This window comes from Amblyomma mixtum, chromosome 2 (genome assembly GCF_055824585.1).
Source record: "Amblyomma mixtum isolate Tamu chromosome 2, ASM5582458v1, whole genome shotgun sequence".
NCBI classification, from domain to species: Eukaryota; Metazoa; Arthropoda; class Arachnida; order Ixodida; family Ixodidae; genus Amblyomma; species Amblyomma mixtum.
In genome coordinates, this window is record NC_143013.1 from 122537296 (window position 1) to 122554690 (window position 17395).

The 17395-nt window shown below is 47.5% G+C and overlaps 1 protein-coding gene across 1 annotated transcript; it reads right to left on the reverse strand.

Moving 5' to 3' along the window:
• Positions 1-1728: 1728 nt before the first annotated feature.
• On the reverse strand, positions 1729-12530 carry LOC149360753 (4-vinylphenol methyltransferase 2-like). The gene is made up of 4 exons (XM_089569389.1): positions 12319-12530; positions 10210-10555; positions 6325-6481; positions 1729-1898 (listed from the first exon to the last, which is right to left on the reverse strand). The coding sequence occupies exons 1-4, from the start codon at positions 12528-12530 to the stop codon at positions 1729-1731; spliced, it is 885 nt and encodes a 294-aa protein (XP_089425515.1).
• Between the last annotated feature and the right edge of the window lie 4865 nt (positions 12531-17395).

Genomic DNA, 17395 nt, shown 5'->3' on the forward strand with positions numbered 1-17395 from the left:
AACAGCGTTAGCTGGTTCACTAAATAATTAATGAAGTGAGAACGCCATGCACAGAGAGTTTGGTGATGACTGCCTTGATGGTAATGGCGGGTACACTTTAAAAAAAAAAGTTACTTTCAAGAATGCGCAGATTCCATTCGGTCGCAGCATTTATTGTCCTATCTGTAGTTTCCGTTTCTTGAATCTTGATTAAGTTGTTTCGAGCTCAAGAAAATGTGTCATGGCCGGAATTACACTTCCACTTCATAGCCTGCTGCACTTCATATCGGTGCACAAGTTTTGTGATGCGGACGCAGTTGTACTGGCTTAGAGAGTGTAACCTGTTCGTGCAACATTGGCATTGAAGTGATCAGAAAAAAAAACAATCGGTGAAGTGTGATCAAAACTCCCAGATTTCCGGTTGTTCTCCTTAGACGCGTTTCTTGGCGTGTGGAGGCTTTATAGCTCTGACTGCACCCACACCAGACGAAGAGGATGGTGGCTCGAGACGCGAGGCCTGGACTAACAGCCGGACTGACAGCAGTGCTTTGAGATTAATTACATTCTAAGATGAGGCAACACTTATAACATTGCGCGTCAACCTTCAGAATATCAGGGGAGCCTTGTGAGCTTGTGAGTAGCTTTAGTATAGGTTATGTGTTCGCGCTGACACACCGGTACCTTCAGCCTTTCACTCACTTGTCTCCTCTACAATGAGCATAAGCAAACGCACCTACAGCATTCTGTGCGCTTGCTTTTATTGCGCATGAGACGACATATATAGTACGACGCGATGTCGTCTGGAAAGCCCAGTTTCTAACTTCTTTCACCACTAAAGGGTGAAGTGGCACCACAGCTCGTGAACGGAAAAACAAGGCGTCCGAGCATAAATCAGACGTGTAAGGTGTTTGGTTTAGGTTTATGGGGGGTTAAAGTCCCAAAGCGACTCAGGCTATGAGAGACGCCGTAGTGAAGGGCTCCGGAAATTTCGGCCACCTGGGATTAATTAACTTGCACTGATATCGCACAGTACAGGGGCCTCTAGATTTTCCCCTCCATCGACATTCCACCGCCGCGGCCGAGATCGAAGCCGCATCTTTCGGGTCAGCAGCCGAGCGCCGTAACCATTGAGCCACCGCGGCGGCACAAAGTGTTTGGCATGCGTTGTGTTCTTCGAGCTCGCCAAGGGTATAGCGACGCGTGGTCGTAATTTATATGCAGCCCTTAAATTGCCTTCATTCTAATCAATACTGCTGCACTCAAAAACTTCAGGTTAAGCAATGCTGGATTCATTCGACAGGCAGGTTTATACTCAGCGTAATTTCATCCACAATGAAGGACAGTTTACAGAGGGTCAAGCTAAGACCTATAAGCATTCTTATGCCAGTAGGAACATGGTAAAAAAGTTTGTGAGGGCTGCGGGTGCCTACAGCACCCGCCAATGGGGTAAGTGGGAGGGGTAGGTTAGAAAGGAATTACAATAGATGTATATACGAGACATAAAAGTGATGAAGCTAACCACATGGAGGGTCGGGATGGAGCGCAAATTTAATGTAATGCATATTGCAGCGAGAATTTGCGTACTGTTTTCATTTCATAATTTATGGAAAAAGAAGGAGTTCGGAAATAGTGGTTTGTCGCCGTTATATTAAACACAACTGCACACGGGCCTGGAAAAATCACCAATTCAAGAAGATTTTATTCGAAACGGTTGTTTGACAAATTATGCAGAAATAACCATGCATTTGTCTAGTTGAGTGGTTTCTGGGCGTGGATAACAATCATCTTTCGGTCCATGATTTCTCCTTCATGCGCGGACACCCAAATCTTCTCTGTGAACTCTGTTATAAACATACGAAGCTCCTCTTTTTCTTCATCATTCAGGAAAGGCTTGATGTGGTTGAATAAAAATAAATCATCTGGAAAAAGATTAGTACGGATGTTAGAAAGCCGATAATGTCTTTCAAATTTCGAACGAAATTTGAGGTTTAGCAGTAGCGTCTACCCTGTTCCGAAGTAATATCGAAGTGTATCTTAAATGCAGTGAGAAACTTTGTATTTTAGTCGACAGAGCGCTTAAAACAGCCTCTATAAATATGCTGGATAGACTGCAGCGTCTTCCACTGACGGCACTTATGCCTGAATACTGTTAACAGTTTTCTCTGCCAACATGAGCACCGTGAATCCTCGTGAAAAACTGGGCGCTAATTAGCCAACTTCAGTTACCCATTGAGTACGAAGAGCATTAACACTGTAGTGAAGTGTCAAATGTTAGACCGCAACCTCAGAAGCAGGATTTTGACTTTCTCGCAGTTTGGCGTTCTACTTCATCTCGTCGTCAAGAATGAGCGCAAAACTTCGAATGAGTCAAAATAAAGCCGCATCGGGTTGTAGGAAGGATCACAGATGGTGGTAGGCGCACTCGGGATTTGGTGATGCTCTTGAGACGTTCATGTGGGCGCTGTCCAGCAAATACAAAAAAAGACGAGCTTTGGCAGCAGGTGAAGCGGGCAAGAGCGGCGGCTAAAGGCAATGGGCTCCTGGAACGAGGGCCCTCCCAACTAACTACGATTTATCATGCAGATTAAACATTTGTCGCGCACACACATACCCTCCGCCGCCGACCCCATCTTTTCTTCGACCTGGGCTGCTCTGCCAGCTCGACAGCACCGTCGGTATTCTTTGCCGCTTTTAGTTCATGTTTTTTCATGTATTGAATGCTGAAGATCTTCGAGTCTAAGCAGAGTGGCATTACGAAAAAAGCGAACAATAAAAAAATCTGACAAAAATACCTTTTACGTTCAAATTTATGAAGTTTTGCTTACCGTCAATAGCCGTTTATGACATACCTTTGATTGGTAACGCTACACAGCATTCAGCAGCTTTTATGTCTCGTGCTGGGTACCACAGATAGCATCCCTAGAGGCCTTCGCTGCTTGACACGCAACAGCTCTCGCCTGTCTTCTTCCAACGTAATGACTTGTTGGGCTCTCTTGTCCGCCTTTTCATCTTAATTGGTGGCTGCATAAAACTACTGCTGGCGTGATATGCCTGCCTGGGTATCGAGTGACTCATTCGGCTCCAGGGCGCTGTCACAACATCACCACTGGGAGCGAACATTTTAAAGCCAAGAAATAACAAATAAACATCACCGCAAGGAGGATTTAGCTGCTAGAAAGTCCAACATATATGCCGCTTTGAACGCACGATTCAGCACTGCGATATATTGGAAAGCGAGAGTGTCCGGTTTGCGCCCGCGCTGGTTCAAATCCCATTCAGGGCTATGGTGCGAGGGTGTTTTTACAGCCTCAGCTGTTATTCTTTCTTTCCTCGATTTGACCGCGTTGTCGGCGGCTTCAACAACATAAAACCTCTTGCACCAGCTGTACGCTTACCAGCGACTTGGCTTACCAGCGACTTAACAGTGAGAAGCGGCAGAAAGTTCTAGCAACCCATGCAGGACCCCAGGTGAGAGAGGGAACGTAACGCGGCCTAGAGGGAACTAGTGGAGGTTACACCCGGAGATGCTGGCAGGACGAAAAAACAAGTCCGATTTGTTGGCAACCACATAATAGGGTGAAGCTAGCTACACAGGTCAGAGCCTGGTTGCGGAACAACCCGTTCCTGCAACTGAAATCACAGGGAATGAAGGCCTGACCAGAGATACGCTTCGTCAAGAAAGTAAAAATGTAGCTGCTGCCGAGGTAGTAGACACTGAAGAGAAGGCCAACATGACGCTCCAATTTTAGCCCGAGTGTACCTTCATGAAGCCGCCACAAGAGAAAATAGGTAGGACCTCATCGAAAAGTTCAAGCGCTGCACGTTTGAATTTTGAAGTGGTGACCGTCAGAAAGAACGGTCAAAAGGGAAAGATTACGAAAGCTCCGAGGTAACTGTAGCTGAGGAAAGTGCACCCAGTGAATAACTGGAAACTGTTCCAGGTAAACTGTCGAGGACCAAAGAGGCCTTTTCCGGTGAGAAATGCAAGAAAAATTTTGCCTGCCAGGAAGGAAAACTGCAGTTCAAGGAATGAAACACGACTCCTTTGAAACTAAGGAAACATTTTTGACTAGAAGTGAGGAGAACAGTTCTGCAATGACTTCTGAGCAGTTTCAGAGCACTGAGCAAAAGCAAGAGTCACAGAGAGGAAAAAAGGAGAAAATATCGAAAAAGGAAGTTCAGCCCCCAAACAACGGAAAGGGATATAACTATTAGCTTCATCGCGAGAACACTTCTCGGATGATGCAGGCAAAGATGAACCGGGCTTGTCCCAAAGAAGAGTTTGGAAGAAAGTCTAAAGAAAGAGAAATGAGTTGGACATCACCGAATCAGGTGAAGCAGCAGAAGCCCTGGAGGAAGGTCAGGAAGAAACTGGAAGGAAACAGAACTTTGCTAAAAACAGCTGAGTCGGGTGTAAGCGAGGTGCACGAACATCGCAAAAAGGTTACAAAGAAGCTGAGACAATAGAAGCCAGCGTTCAGTAGGAACTGTCTGCAGGCGAAAGTGCAGAACGAATAGCGCACACGAACGAGAAAACACGTGAAGGGGAGCCATCATGTGTGAACTGGCGTTAGCTTTTTTCTCAGCCGACGCGCTATTCACAAGAAAAAGGGAGTCGATGTCTGGCCATAAAACCTGACAGCTGTACGAATACGAAGCGGAGCCAGAACAGCATAAGAGCAGCCATAGTAGAGGGTGGAAGAGCAGAGCTCTTTAAGAGCCAGTTGAGATAAACCTGGATGAATTTAATTTTTTCCTGCTTCTATCTGCACCAAACCCTGGCCAATACCCCCCCCCCCCCCCTCCCCCCCCCCCCCCCCCGTGGGTATATGCCATCGTTTTTGAGGCAACAACAACGACAGGAGGACAAGCCAGAGTCGCGTGCAAAAAGAATCAAGAGCGCTACCGAAAGCTTGAGGGGAACAGTTATGTTTCGAGCCGAGTTCATAAGCCAAATGTGGGATGACAGGAGCAAGCATGCCGTGTATTCCTGTGCTCGCAGTTTGGAAACTTGTGTTACAATGAGTCCGAGTTGTTGGATGTTGTTTGGTGTACCTTGACAATCGCATTGTGTTATGTATATGGAAACATGATTGTACTGACGTATGTACCTCGAGAGTTGTCGTTCGGATTTGTGAACGCATGTATGTCACATGCGTGCGATTTTTGTGCTTTGTGAATATTGTAGTGCAATAACCTAAAGGGATGGGCAGGGTCGCAATATATAGCGCACATTCGGAAGACAGGCACGACGCGGAAGGAATCTCGCCAATGCGGTGCCGTAGAGAATTCTAGAACAGAGAAAAAACGAACTCCAAGAGATCGCCTAGCCTTGGGTGTGTTGCTGCCCTCTCCATTTCACTCGCCGCAGTGGTGCCAAAGGAAATACGTCCCGGGCCCGCCGTCGAACAATCGAGAAGTTTGGAGTAAATGCTACCCATTACCAACAGAGAGGGTGTAGCCTTGAGCGTGCATGGTAATGCCCTCTACAGTTTGCTTGCGCGTCGGCGGATCGCAAAAAAGAAACAGAATTTTCTGGAAAACGGTCTCTACGCCTGACCGATGGGGTGCTCGCCCGGCTCGATAAAGATAGAGCAAACGTATGCGAAGAAACGCGAAGAAACGAACAGCTGTGGTGCGCGCTTTATTATGAAGTACGCTGAGAGCTGTCAGTCAGCTCTTACCGGTATTTAAGCTTCCGAGAAGCGCTCCAGCATGACGACAGGGTAAACACCACTCACTCAGCCACGCACCAGCAACGCAGCTTGCGGCAGCCTGCGAGACGGCTCCGTCGTGATCGTCCGGTCGTCGGACACTAGGAGAGCCCGGTGAAAAAATTGTGTTTTGTTTGTTTATATCTCTATTGTTTTAGTGCACTTAAGGTGCAAGGCCTTTTGTCGTATTGTAGTCTGTATCGACTGCTACTTTGCACGAGCTGCATTGTATTGCAGATTCCTTCGCATGTCCCCGTACGGGGGATTAGAATATCTGTATCGTCTCTTTACTCTGTAAACTTTGTTCTGTTTGTGAACCTTTGGCTACGACCCATTCCCTGGCTTGCGAGCGGCGAAAGCTGGGCACCAAACGATCACCCTCCTTTTTCAATCGGTAAGTGGTTTCTGGCTGAGTTTGCCACGCTGAGTCGAGGGCACCTCCTTTGAGATCGAGACCGCTACCCCATACACTCTAAGTGTGTCTGGGAGTGCACGCCATAAGTGCGCGAAGGTGGCAAAGGTAAAAGCAATACCTCTTAAAAAGAGGGCTGCGTGGCATAACATGTTGTTTCCAAGATATGCTGCGGAAAGAAAGCAATGCATATCTTTTTAAATAACCAGCTTTACTTACGAATCATTTCGTCTTTGGTCTTGTTTATAGAAGGATATGAAAGCACCTCGCAGGCCAGTGGAGTAAGCGTCGTAAACTTGATGAGCTCTGCTGCGTATTTCCTCAAGGACACTTTATCCTGCGCAGCACTGATCACAGGCATGCATTCTTCTAGAACCTGTGAAATAAAAACTTATCAACTGAGGAATTGCACAAAGAAACTGTTACGGCCTCATCGGAGCGCTTGCAGTTTCAAACCCCCGCATGATAATGTCACATTGTGGCGTCTGCAGTCCGGAGAGCAGTGAGGCAGCCAAAACGGCTTCTATAGAAAACTCTTTATGTGGGCTGACTAGAGCCCGCAAATGCCTGAGTGAGTCGGCCGCTGCGTAGTTGCTCGGCGGTCGTCGAACCGAAAGCCCACCGCTCTCAGCCGTGTTCAATTTAAAGCTGGTAGCGAACTTTCGAGATAAAGCGTGCAAAGTTACTAGAACACTCTGGAACAACATAGAATCGGCTCCACCCAGATGCGATCAATCCAGATAAATCTAGTCGCGTCTGGCATCAGAAACAAAGCGATAAAGTGGCGTGCCGGCAGTTTTGAAGATTGAAAAACAAACACTACACAGATTCGCGGCATTACTTTCCTCAAAGAAGCATCAATCCGATGCTTTAAAACATAAGGTGACTACAAACAAATAAAAGGGTTTGTGCAAAAATAAACACCGAGTGTGGAAACACAGCGTCCCATAGCGCACATAAGGGGATACAGACGGACGACATGGACAGCTTCTGGTCGTACGTGGCGCCGCTGAGTTGCAGTCGTTTGGTCAGGGACGACTTGACAGTCCAGTCTACCTAGCCGACGAAGTACCTGGTACGGGCCGAAATAGCGGCGCTAAAGCTTTTCACTCGATCCGCGGCGGCGAACCGGCGTCCAAGCCCAGACTCGGTGTCCTGGCTTCTATTCCGCGTTGCGTCTTCACAAGTTGTACTCCCCGGCGTCAGTCCGCTGCTGGCCTTTGATCCGTAATTAGGCAAGTATTCAGGCTTCTTCTGCCCGCTCACGGTAGGCGGCAACGTCGGTGGTATCTTCGGTAACGTTGGGCAGAATGGCGTCTAGCATGGTCGTGGCCTCCCTGCCATGGACAAGCCTAAAATGCGTCATCTGCGTGGTCTCCTGCGTGAGGTGTTGAAGGCGAAGACGACGTAAGGCAGGACGATTTCCCAGTTGTGTTCGGCGTCGATATTCTTGGCGAGCATATTGGCGATGGTTTTGTAGAGGCGCACGGCCAGTTCGTTGGTCTGCGGATGGTATGCAGTTGTCCTCCGGTAGCTGGTTTGGCTGTAACGCAGGATGGCCTGCGTCAGTTTTGGAGTGGGTGCTGTTACTCTGTCCGTGATGAACGTGATGAACGCCGTCCGTGATGAACGCCCAAGAAGAACGCAATGCCCAAAAATCTGACGACTGCAGCTGCTGCTGTTCCGTTCGATTGGGCTTTTGCCTCGGCGTAGCGGGTCAAGTAGTCAGTCGCTATGATGATCCACTTATTTTTAGGTGTTGCTTCTGAAAAGGGCCAAGGAATTCCATGCCGATCGGCTGAAAGGGCCTTGAGGGGGGTTCATGGGGTTCAGAAATCCTGCATGTCGAGTGAGAGGGGTTTTCGTGTCTCTCAGTCTCGGCAGGTTTACGCATAATGTTGAACATTGGCAGATAGTCGAGGACAGTAATACTTGTCCGAGTTATGCAGCTGTCGACTCGTCGTGTGAAGCCTGAAGAGCTTCGCGCAGACATGTAGGCACAATAAGGAGGGGGGCTTTTTGTTCGCTGCGAAGTTCTTCATGAGGATATCATTCTGTACACACTATGAAGACAATCCTCGCTCTAATGAGGCGGGCAGTGAAGAAACCTTGCCTGCCAAGTACTCGATGAGGCGTTTTAGGTCGGGGTTCAAGCGTTGCTGCTGTGTAAAAGAGCTGGAGCTGTTGGGTCCCGTGAAGGCGTCCTCATCTTCGTGCGGTCGTGGTGTATCTGAAGGGGCTCGTGACAGGCAGTCGGCGACAGAGTGTTTGAGTCCGGACTTGCAAAAGACGGTGACGTCAAAATCCTGGAGGCGCAGGCTCTACCTAGAGGAGTATGCGCCAAACCGCCTATCGCGCTCACGATCGCCGTCAGTCCTGCGGTTTGTTTCGTTACGCCGCATCTACTCAGCCGCGCTACGAGGAAGGTCTCCCAGCCCCGTAGGGGAAACTAAAGACAACAACCTTTGGAGGTAAGGTTACTCACGAGTGAAACGCCGAAGATCCTTCAACGAGCCCGCCGCATGAAGACACCGCTCGAGATACGACGATGCCGCATACGACAACCTCAACCACGATGCTGACCGCCTTCAAAGCGACCCTCTACACCACCACCACCACACCACCTCAAAATGGCAGAGCAACTGCCTCGGCTTCGGAAGGTGGTGGGTTCGACTGCGGCTGCCGGCCGGGTACCCACAGGTTTCGTCAAAATGGAAACTAGCTATGTCCCGGCCTGGTGCTCGGCTTCCTAGGGTTGGATCGCTTGTGAAAAGAGCCTGTGCCTTCAAATACCGCCAGTGTGGGCTTGATGAAAAGGGCCACAAGTGAACTTCTGCCACAGGAGGCGGATTTAGGGTTGATTGAGGGCGCAATGAATCACTGGCCCGCCAGGGCAACAGTTTTGTCGAAGACCCTTTTCCAAACCATCTCACCTCAGAATATCCAAGCACCAGGTAGGGGGGACACTTGTGTCCATTAGAAAACTGGTGTGTACCCGGCCTCACTGGGAATCGAGCCAAGAACTTTTAGAATGCGAGGCGGACGCACTGCCACAAGACTATCGCTTCGGTTTTTGTGGCTGTTGCCCTCATCACCTGCTGAGGGCGGCAGCTACATCCGTTAGCACCTCCGCGGGATGTCACGTAGGGCTGACTGCAGTCCGGAGAGCAGGAAAACAGCGGAAATGGTTTCTAAACAAAACTGTTTATTTGGGATGAGTTGCGCTCGCAATGAATTTAATGATCGGGTGGCATCATAGGAACAAGCGTGGCCGTGCTCATTTTAAAGCTGATAGCGAACTTTAGAGATAAAGGTTGCAGAGTTACAGGGTCACACTAGAACGACGTAGGCTAGGCTCCGCCTGGACGCGATTAACCGAGATAAATCTGGTCACGTGTTACATCTAAACGAAATCGATAAAGTGGTGTGCCCACAGCTTTGAAGAATGAACAAACACTACAATGATTCGCGTCAATATATTATGCATAAATTTCACTTCGAAGTTACAAAACCCCCTTTCTCGAGAACCGAAGATGCATAGAAAAATATGGAAATAATACTTGTCCTGTACACTTCTCCACTGCTTTCGTTGCCAGCAATTTGGAAATTTCTTCGTCTGACAATATAAGTTAGCGGTTGTGATCAGTATAGTTGGTTATTATGATTAGTGAAGAAGAGCTCATTGTATGTGCATGTCGTGGGAACACAGAAAACTGCTTGAGGGGAACTGAAAATAAAAGCCTCTAAAAGTAGCATCCGAAGCTTGTATCTTATTGTATGGTATTAGGTGCATCTACACCGCAGCTAAATATACGCCGTAAGGGCGGGAACTGCTCTAGTTTGCATCGATGTCTTGGTGGAATATACGAACCACCGTGCCTTAAGTCCAGCGTTTATAAGCAGTACATGGCGCTTTTGCGTGTTAATACCTTATGGGCTTATTAAAGCCCATTAGAGGAAATAGAGATGAATAAATTGTGGGTCTGACTCGTACTGAAATAGGCCAAACTTTAAAGATAAGTGAACATCTTATTCAGACTAATACACCCTGATCGAAACGGCCATTTTGGAAAGACGGATGTGCAGGGTGCTGCACAAGCTTACCTTGGTGTACTTTGTCCAACGAGGAGAATGCATCATAGCCTTGTACAGATCATGTATCAGGGAACCTCCCAGCATGAGCAGGAAAAACTCTCCACTAGGAGCGAGCAGTTTCTCGAAGTTGCGCATTGCCAGACGTTTGTCTTTGACCCAATGCAACATGGCGAATGAGTAAACCCTTTGGAACTGGCCCTGTTCAGCAACAAAGCCTTCTACATTTCCCACAATGTCCAGTTGTAGGTAGTCGATCTTTGGGTGCGGGTATTTCTTGGCGGCTATCTTGACCAAGTTGTCCGAAACGTCAGATGCAACAAGCCGCCGGCATGGAGAGCAGCGGGGCAGAAGGTGCCTGCAAGTAAAAGGAACACTTACGGGAATGTCCGCTAGTTTAGTAGAACTAGTAGAGGTAGTAAAAGATCCTGTTCCGCAATAAAGAGCACCCGAAAATCATGCATCGGTTCTTTCGTCTGCCGCAATACAGTAGTGGTGCGGCGAGGTTCTCCTATAACCTCAACTTACTATGTGACATCACCAATCACACTAGAAATGCAGTACAACAATAACTGATCGGCACGTTGGTCAGACATGATTTCTTGTGAAAGAGCGCCACGGCACAAGGCCAGATGACAAGAAGAGACGATACGCAGCGCTGCCTAACAACAGAAGTTTATTCAGGAAGCCATGCTTATGAAGGCGCCAGCGACACTGAAAAACAAAGTGTTGCTGGCGTCTTTATAAGCATGGTTTCCTGAATAAACTTATGTTGCTAGTCAGCGCTGCGTATCGTCTCTTCTTGTCATCTGGCCTTGTGTCGTGGCGCTCTTTCACAAGAAAACAAAATAGAAATGCAGAAAAAAGGACGAAGCGCGATCAAGGTGCTTTTTTATTGTGGTAAAATGAATTCGGTAAAAGGCAGAAGAAAGCAATGAGCGTAATGTAGTGCATGAAATTAAGTTTTATGGAGCATTTGTTTCCAATAAAACAAGCTTTTTATTCCTTGATAAAATCGATTGGTCCCTACATAACAACTTGTGACAAACCTACTTACAGTTATAATTTTTTTTGACAACGCAGCATACATTTTCAAAAACAGAGCGAAAATATGTGAAATAACTTGTAGCAACATAGCATAGTGGGCGAGTTAAAGATAAATATGTGAAATTTTGTTCCTATATGAAACACTGTGTAGGCTTCGAAACATAATGACTTTTAACGATTTTCGAATCGTCAGTGACATTTTCCGGTTTCAGCGAACTTCGAAGCAAACCATGAGTTAAGGGAACAAGGCGGATATGATAAATTAGAAAGATACCGGTGAAAACAGTTCTTCCGCAATATAACCAAGACCTTTCCTATATCCTAATGCTGAGAGCGATAAAATGACCGCATGATTCGTTATAACCACTATTAGTGATAAGAATGTCGACCTAAATCTTCAGTGTTGTTTGCAATCAGTCCAGCAAAACAATGTACTTTGTTCTGCACGTTCATTTCTGAACTTGTGAAAATATCTTGTATTTTTGACATCATCTCATTTTCAATCTTGCATTATGCTATGTACCACTGCCTCAATGCGAAAAAAAGTATCACAGAAACCAAGCACTTATTGCTGCTCTAGATCCACCTCCCTACCTCGCATCCAGCCTAAGAACGGCCACCAACCACCCTCGCTTCTACCTCCGCCAATCTCAATCCTCCAGAAAAATTGTCAGGTGTGTGCCGCTTCGGCTGAGAGCGAAAGCATTCATAAGAGTAGAAGCGTCAAAGTAATAATCGACGTTCAATCGAAAACTCACACAATTTACGCATGAGATGTCTAATCGTTCTGTGAGTTTTTGGTTAAAGTGAACGTTATTCTTCGAACTCACGATAAAAATGATTCTTTCTCGAAGTGAAGCCTTTGGTATTAAGCCTTTATTATCAGTCCTTGTGGTGATACGTAGCACTGGCGCCTTGAATCTGCGCGGCCTAGAACGCCTTGAATAGATTTAGAGTGTACTCAGCTTTACGCGAGCTGTTTAATTGATTAAAACAGTGCAACCACTAGTTCTTGTACGAAGTGCAATATTTTAGACGAAGATCTACTGCTGCATCTTAGCCGGTGCGCCATACTTGAACGACAAATCTCCGATTCCACATCCGACGTCGATGAATTGTTGGTCCTCCTGGTCATCGCAGATCATAAACGCACTGTGGAACGCGTCCAGGATGGCTGCGTTGGCAGTGGTGTAGACCTCGGAGCGCGCCTGGAACATTTCGGCTTCGTTTTGCTCGATCACGGCTCTCACCACTGACAGCTGTTTGTCTGCCTGGGGGGACGACATTCTGAAACGGAAAAGAAGCAATGCTTGGTGTGTTAAAAACTATACGTTCTTTCACGCACATGAAATACAAAATTTCTGAAGCTCTTTATATCCATCTTCTAAATTCACTCTTGCTATCACTTCGATTAAAAAAAAATCAGTTTCCAGTGCGTTCATACATTGTCTGACAAGATGCGTTAGATAGGTATGCAGGTTTATGCGGGGCTGATATATCTCCGTATGGGCTCGCCTGTGTTTAAAGAGCTGCTTCTAGAGGTTTGGTGTGAAGCCGTTTCAACCTCTCGGGATTGCACAGGACCAAAGTGTTCTGTACTAACTTACGCGCTCAAATTAGTGCGAAAGCACTACTCCAGACGTACCTACCCTGAGCAAAAATCTTGTCAGCTTGTATTGTCTTGTGCTGCGAACTAACTCGAGCTTACCCGAGCTAACTCGCGTAAGCTCGAGTTAGTTTGGAACAGCATCGCGCTAGCTGCAGCCAATGGAGGGTGGAAGCTCGGGTAAGTTCGGAGGAGCGTCGCGGCAGCTGTAGCCAATGGGAAGCAGGTGGCAGTTATACTAAAGACTGGTCGCAAGTGGTTCCTCGGAAACAGCAGCATGGGTCGCACAATCGCTACCGGTGGCTGTGATAGAAACAGCCACCTCTCAATGCAGTGGCGCATCGCTTAACTGCAGCGCCATTGTGCTGATAGTAGCATGAGGACTCGCCGTAATCTACGATTTTTAAGTAGAAAATGTCCAGTTCTGCATATATAGGCGTTAACCCACTAATGATATCGCGTCATACGCTCAAGGGAGAGCTTAAGTGCCCCCTCCAATTGAAGAAGAATGAACACCTGCTTTCGCACGTCTACTCAGCTTGGCTACGTTAACACCTACGACTTTTTGTCTGCTACGCTATTTATTTTTTCTGAACTTTTTCAATAAGCAGTTATTTAATAAGGGAGTAATTACTCATTGGCATCCACCCGAGCGCAGCCAACACTGGCTGGCTGGAACACTTTGGCTGCGCTCGGGTGGATGCCAATGAGTAATTACTCCCTTATTACAAATCTACTCCACCTTGGGGGATTCCCCTAAACATTTGACCAACACTGTTCCCACTTCGAGTTATTGATCAATTCGATCTCGCCCTACCATAAGCTTGCCGTCCTGGTTAGCTCAATTGGTAGAGCGACTGCTCCGGTGTAGCGGTGGTCCTGGGTTCGAACCCCGGACCAGGACGAATTTTTCTTTAACTACGAAGTTTCTGAGAAAGCTGTATAGCTTTCCTTTGTAGCCGTATGGCTGCGCTCGGGTGGATGCCAATGAGTAATTACTCCCTTATTACAAATCTACTCCACCTTGGGGGATTCCCCTAAACATTTGACTAAGCAGTTATTTATGTAGCGATCACCATTAGATTCCGTGTTTCTTTTACTTAACGCCGCATTCGACCGGCAATTAACGCTGTGAATTCTGATCACATAACCTACCCCTTGCTTGTTTGGCTGGACGATTGAACAAGAAATTCTTCACGCAAACAAGCTTACTCGCCCAGGAATATCTCACACAAACTAGCATGTTGCGGTCCAGTTTGCTTGAAAAGCAATCTACCAACGCTACTTGACTGGAGTTTCAGGAAACACGCATGAAACAGTAACATTTCTGTCTCTCGTTTGCGCTGCACGAAACTGAACTAGTTTCAGAAATTTCTTCTCCAGAAACGAAGCCACACAACGAAACAAAGACGACACACACACACACACACACACACACACACACACACACACACACACACACACACACACACACACACACACACACACACACACACACACACACACACACACACACACACACACACACACACACACACACACACACACACACACACACACACACACACACACACACACACACACACACACACACACACACACACACACACACACACACACACACACACACACACACACACACACACACACACACACACACACACACACACACACACACACACACACACACACACACACACACACACACACACACACACACACACACACACACACACACACACACACACACACACACACACACACACACACACACACACACACACACACACACACACACACACACACACACACACACACACACACACACACACACACACACACACACACACACACACACACACACACACACACACACACACACACACACACACACACACACACACACACACACACACACACACACACACACACACACACACACACACACACACACACACACACACACACACACACACACACACACACACACACACACACACACACACACACACACACACACACACACACACACACACACACACACACACACACACACACACACACACACACACACACACACACACACACACACACACACACACACACACACACACACACACACACACACACACACACACACACACACACACACACACACACACACACACACACACACACACACACACACACACACACACACACACACACACACACACACACACACACACACACACACACACACACACACACACACACACACACACACACACACACACACACACACACACACACACACACACACACACACACACACACACACACACACACACACACACACACACACACACACACACACACACACACACACACACACACACACACACACACACACACACACACACACACACACACACACACACACACACACACACACACACACACACACACACACACACACACACACACACACACACACACACACACACACACACACACACACACACACACACACACACACACACACACACACACACACACACACACACACACACACACACACACACACACACACACACACACACACACACACACACACACACACACACACACACACACACACACACACACACACACACACACACACACACACACACACAGGCACTGACTTTCAACGCTTTCTCGGCGCCGATGTGCGCGTGCAAAGGAGCGCGGGCAGGGAAGGCGTAGCGGTGGCAGTGCTCAGTAGAGCGTCCATAAGCCCCCGAATCTGGGATACCAATCAAAATAGCCTGGCCTAAGCGCAGCAACCAGCCGCCCTTCGTTTTGAAAAAAAAAAAAAAGCATATGCACTTGATATCGTTTTGTGTGCCTGTTCATTTTTATCGAGTGCATATGTACGAGCTGCGAAGAAGCTACTGAAGAAGACACCAAGGGACGGCCGAGGGACGGCCAGCAACAAAGATTGCATATCTGCGGGGGAGACTGAGCAGATGCATTGCTGAGTGTTTAGTAGGATTCTAAAATCTTGTAGCTAGAGCCGTTCACGGGAACATGCCTTGAGTCGTCGTGTAACTGAAACCGATTGTAGTTGTATTTGTGGTAAAAACCTGCAGAGAGAGAGAGAGACAAGAAAAAGGAAGGAAAGAGAAGAGAGGTGAAGAAGGGGGAAAATGGAGACATGACGGCCTTGCCAAAACGCTTTTTGTAAGCACCGGCCTAGTTTAGCCGGTAAATATAGACGTCGCATTCATTCTTTGCGAGGGCCGCCGTGATGGCACAGTGGTTATGGCACTCTGCTACTGACCCGAAAGATGCGGGTTCGATCCCGGCCGCGGTGGTCGAATTTCGATGCAGGCGAAATTCCAAAGGCCCATGTACTGTGCGATGTAAGTGCACCAGGTGGTCGAAATTTCCGGAGCCCTTCACTGCGGCGTCCCTCATTGCCTGTGTCGCTTTGGGACGCTAAGCCCGCATAAACCATTCTTTGCGAATTCATGGCAAACAATGATGGCTACCAGACCAAAAGCCTTAAAGTCCCAGCTTATCAATTAAAACTGGATATCCTCTCAGTTTCCTCTTTAAGACGCACATTGGGGGCGCTTTCGCACGTGCGCACGAGGTACTATGTCTGCAGCTATACTGCTGGGGTCGCTGATGTGATGAGGTAAGTATAGGATATGTCTGAAAAGCAAGCAGGCCTACTAGCCGACGCATACAGAAACGGAAGCAGGACTACTACGACGTCAACGTAGTGGAAGTAGAAAGGCGATTGCTCGTTAGGCCGCACTCGTGTGGTGTACATCGTCTCGCTTCTGCCCGTATTTGAGCTCGCCTGCACAGACGAGCTCGTCCTCTTTCCAAAGTCGTCTAGCGGGATGTGCTGTGTGGTCGCACCACAAGGTCAGAAAACTCCAAATGACGTCATCAGCAAAGAAGAAAATTTCTTCCAAAGGTACCGAAAATTCATCCAAGCAATTTCAGAGTGCGAGCCGAGCACGCAAGACATCAGAACTATTTGACGAAATGAATACCAGGACAAGCTTTACCGGACACCAAGGCTCGCCTTCTTTTTCAATATATCAGGGAACACCTTAGAGTTTTTTTAAGAGCTTCCAAGACTATGACAGCCTTCGCAGCTAAGCTTTCTCTCGACCACGTTTGAGACGACCGTACTTGATGCTAGTGTTTGTCATACAACCACATATGCTTACGAGCTCCACAAAAACGGTATGGTTGAGCGGACTAAGGGGATGTTGAAAGCTCTGCGCCCACTGAAAAGCTTACAACTGATACCGTTGCAGTTTGGCACGTTGGTATAACATGACATGAAAGATTAAGCCCACAGCAAGACGAGGACGGTAAAGAAAAACCGGATCCATACGAGAGATGACTTGCAATAATTCATTATGAACCGCAGAACGGAATATACTCGTACATCGAAAAGTCGTTGCCTGACATGACACATGCGCAGCCAGCAAAATAATCAATGAAAATGGAAGCATTGGAATTAATTCCTTCGAATACAGTGCGATAGAAAGCTTGGGC

Coding starts and splice junctions, on each gene's coding strand:
- LOC149360753 (XM_089569389.1), bottom strand. CDS start 12,530: ATGTCGTCCCCCCAGGCAGACAAACAGCTGTCAGTGGTGAGAGCCGTG. Junction 10,556..12,318: donor ATCGGAGATTTGTCGTTCAA/GTATGGCGCACC, acceptor TTTTACTTGCAG/GCACCTTCTGCCCCGCTGCT. Junction 1,899..6,324: donor GACCAAAGACGAAATGATTC/GTAAGTAAAGCT, acceptor ATCTTTTTCCAG/ATGATTTATTTTTATTCAAC.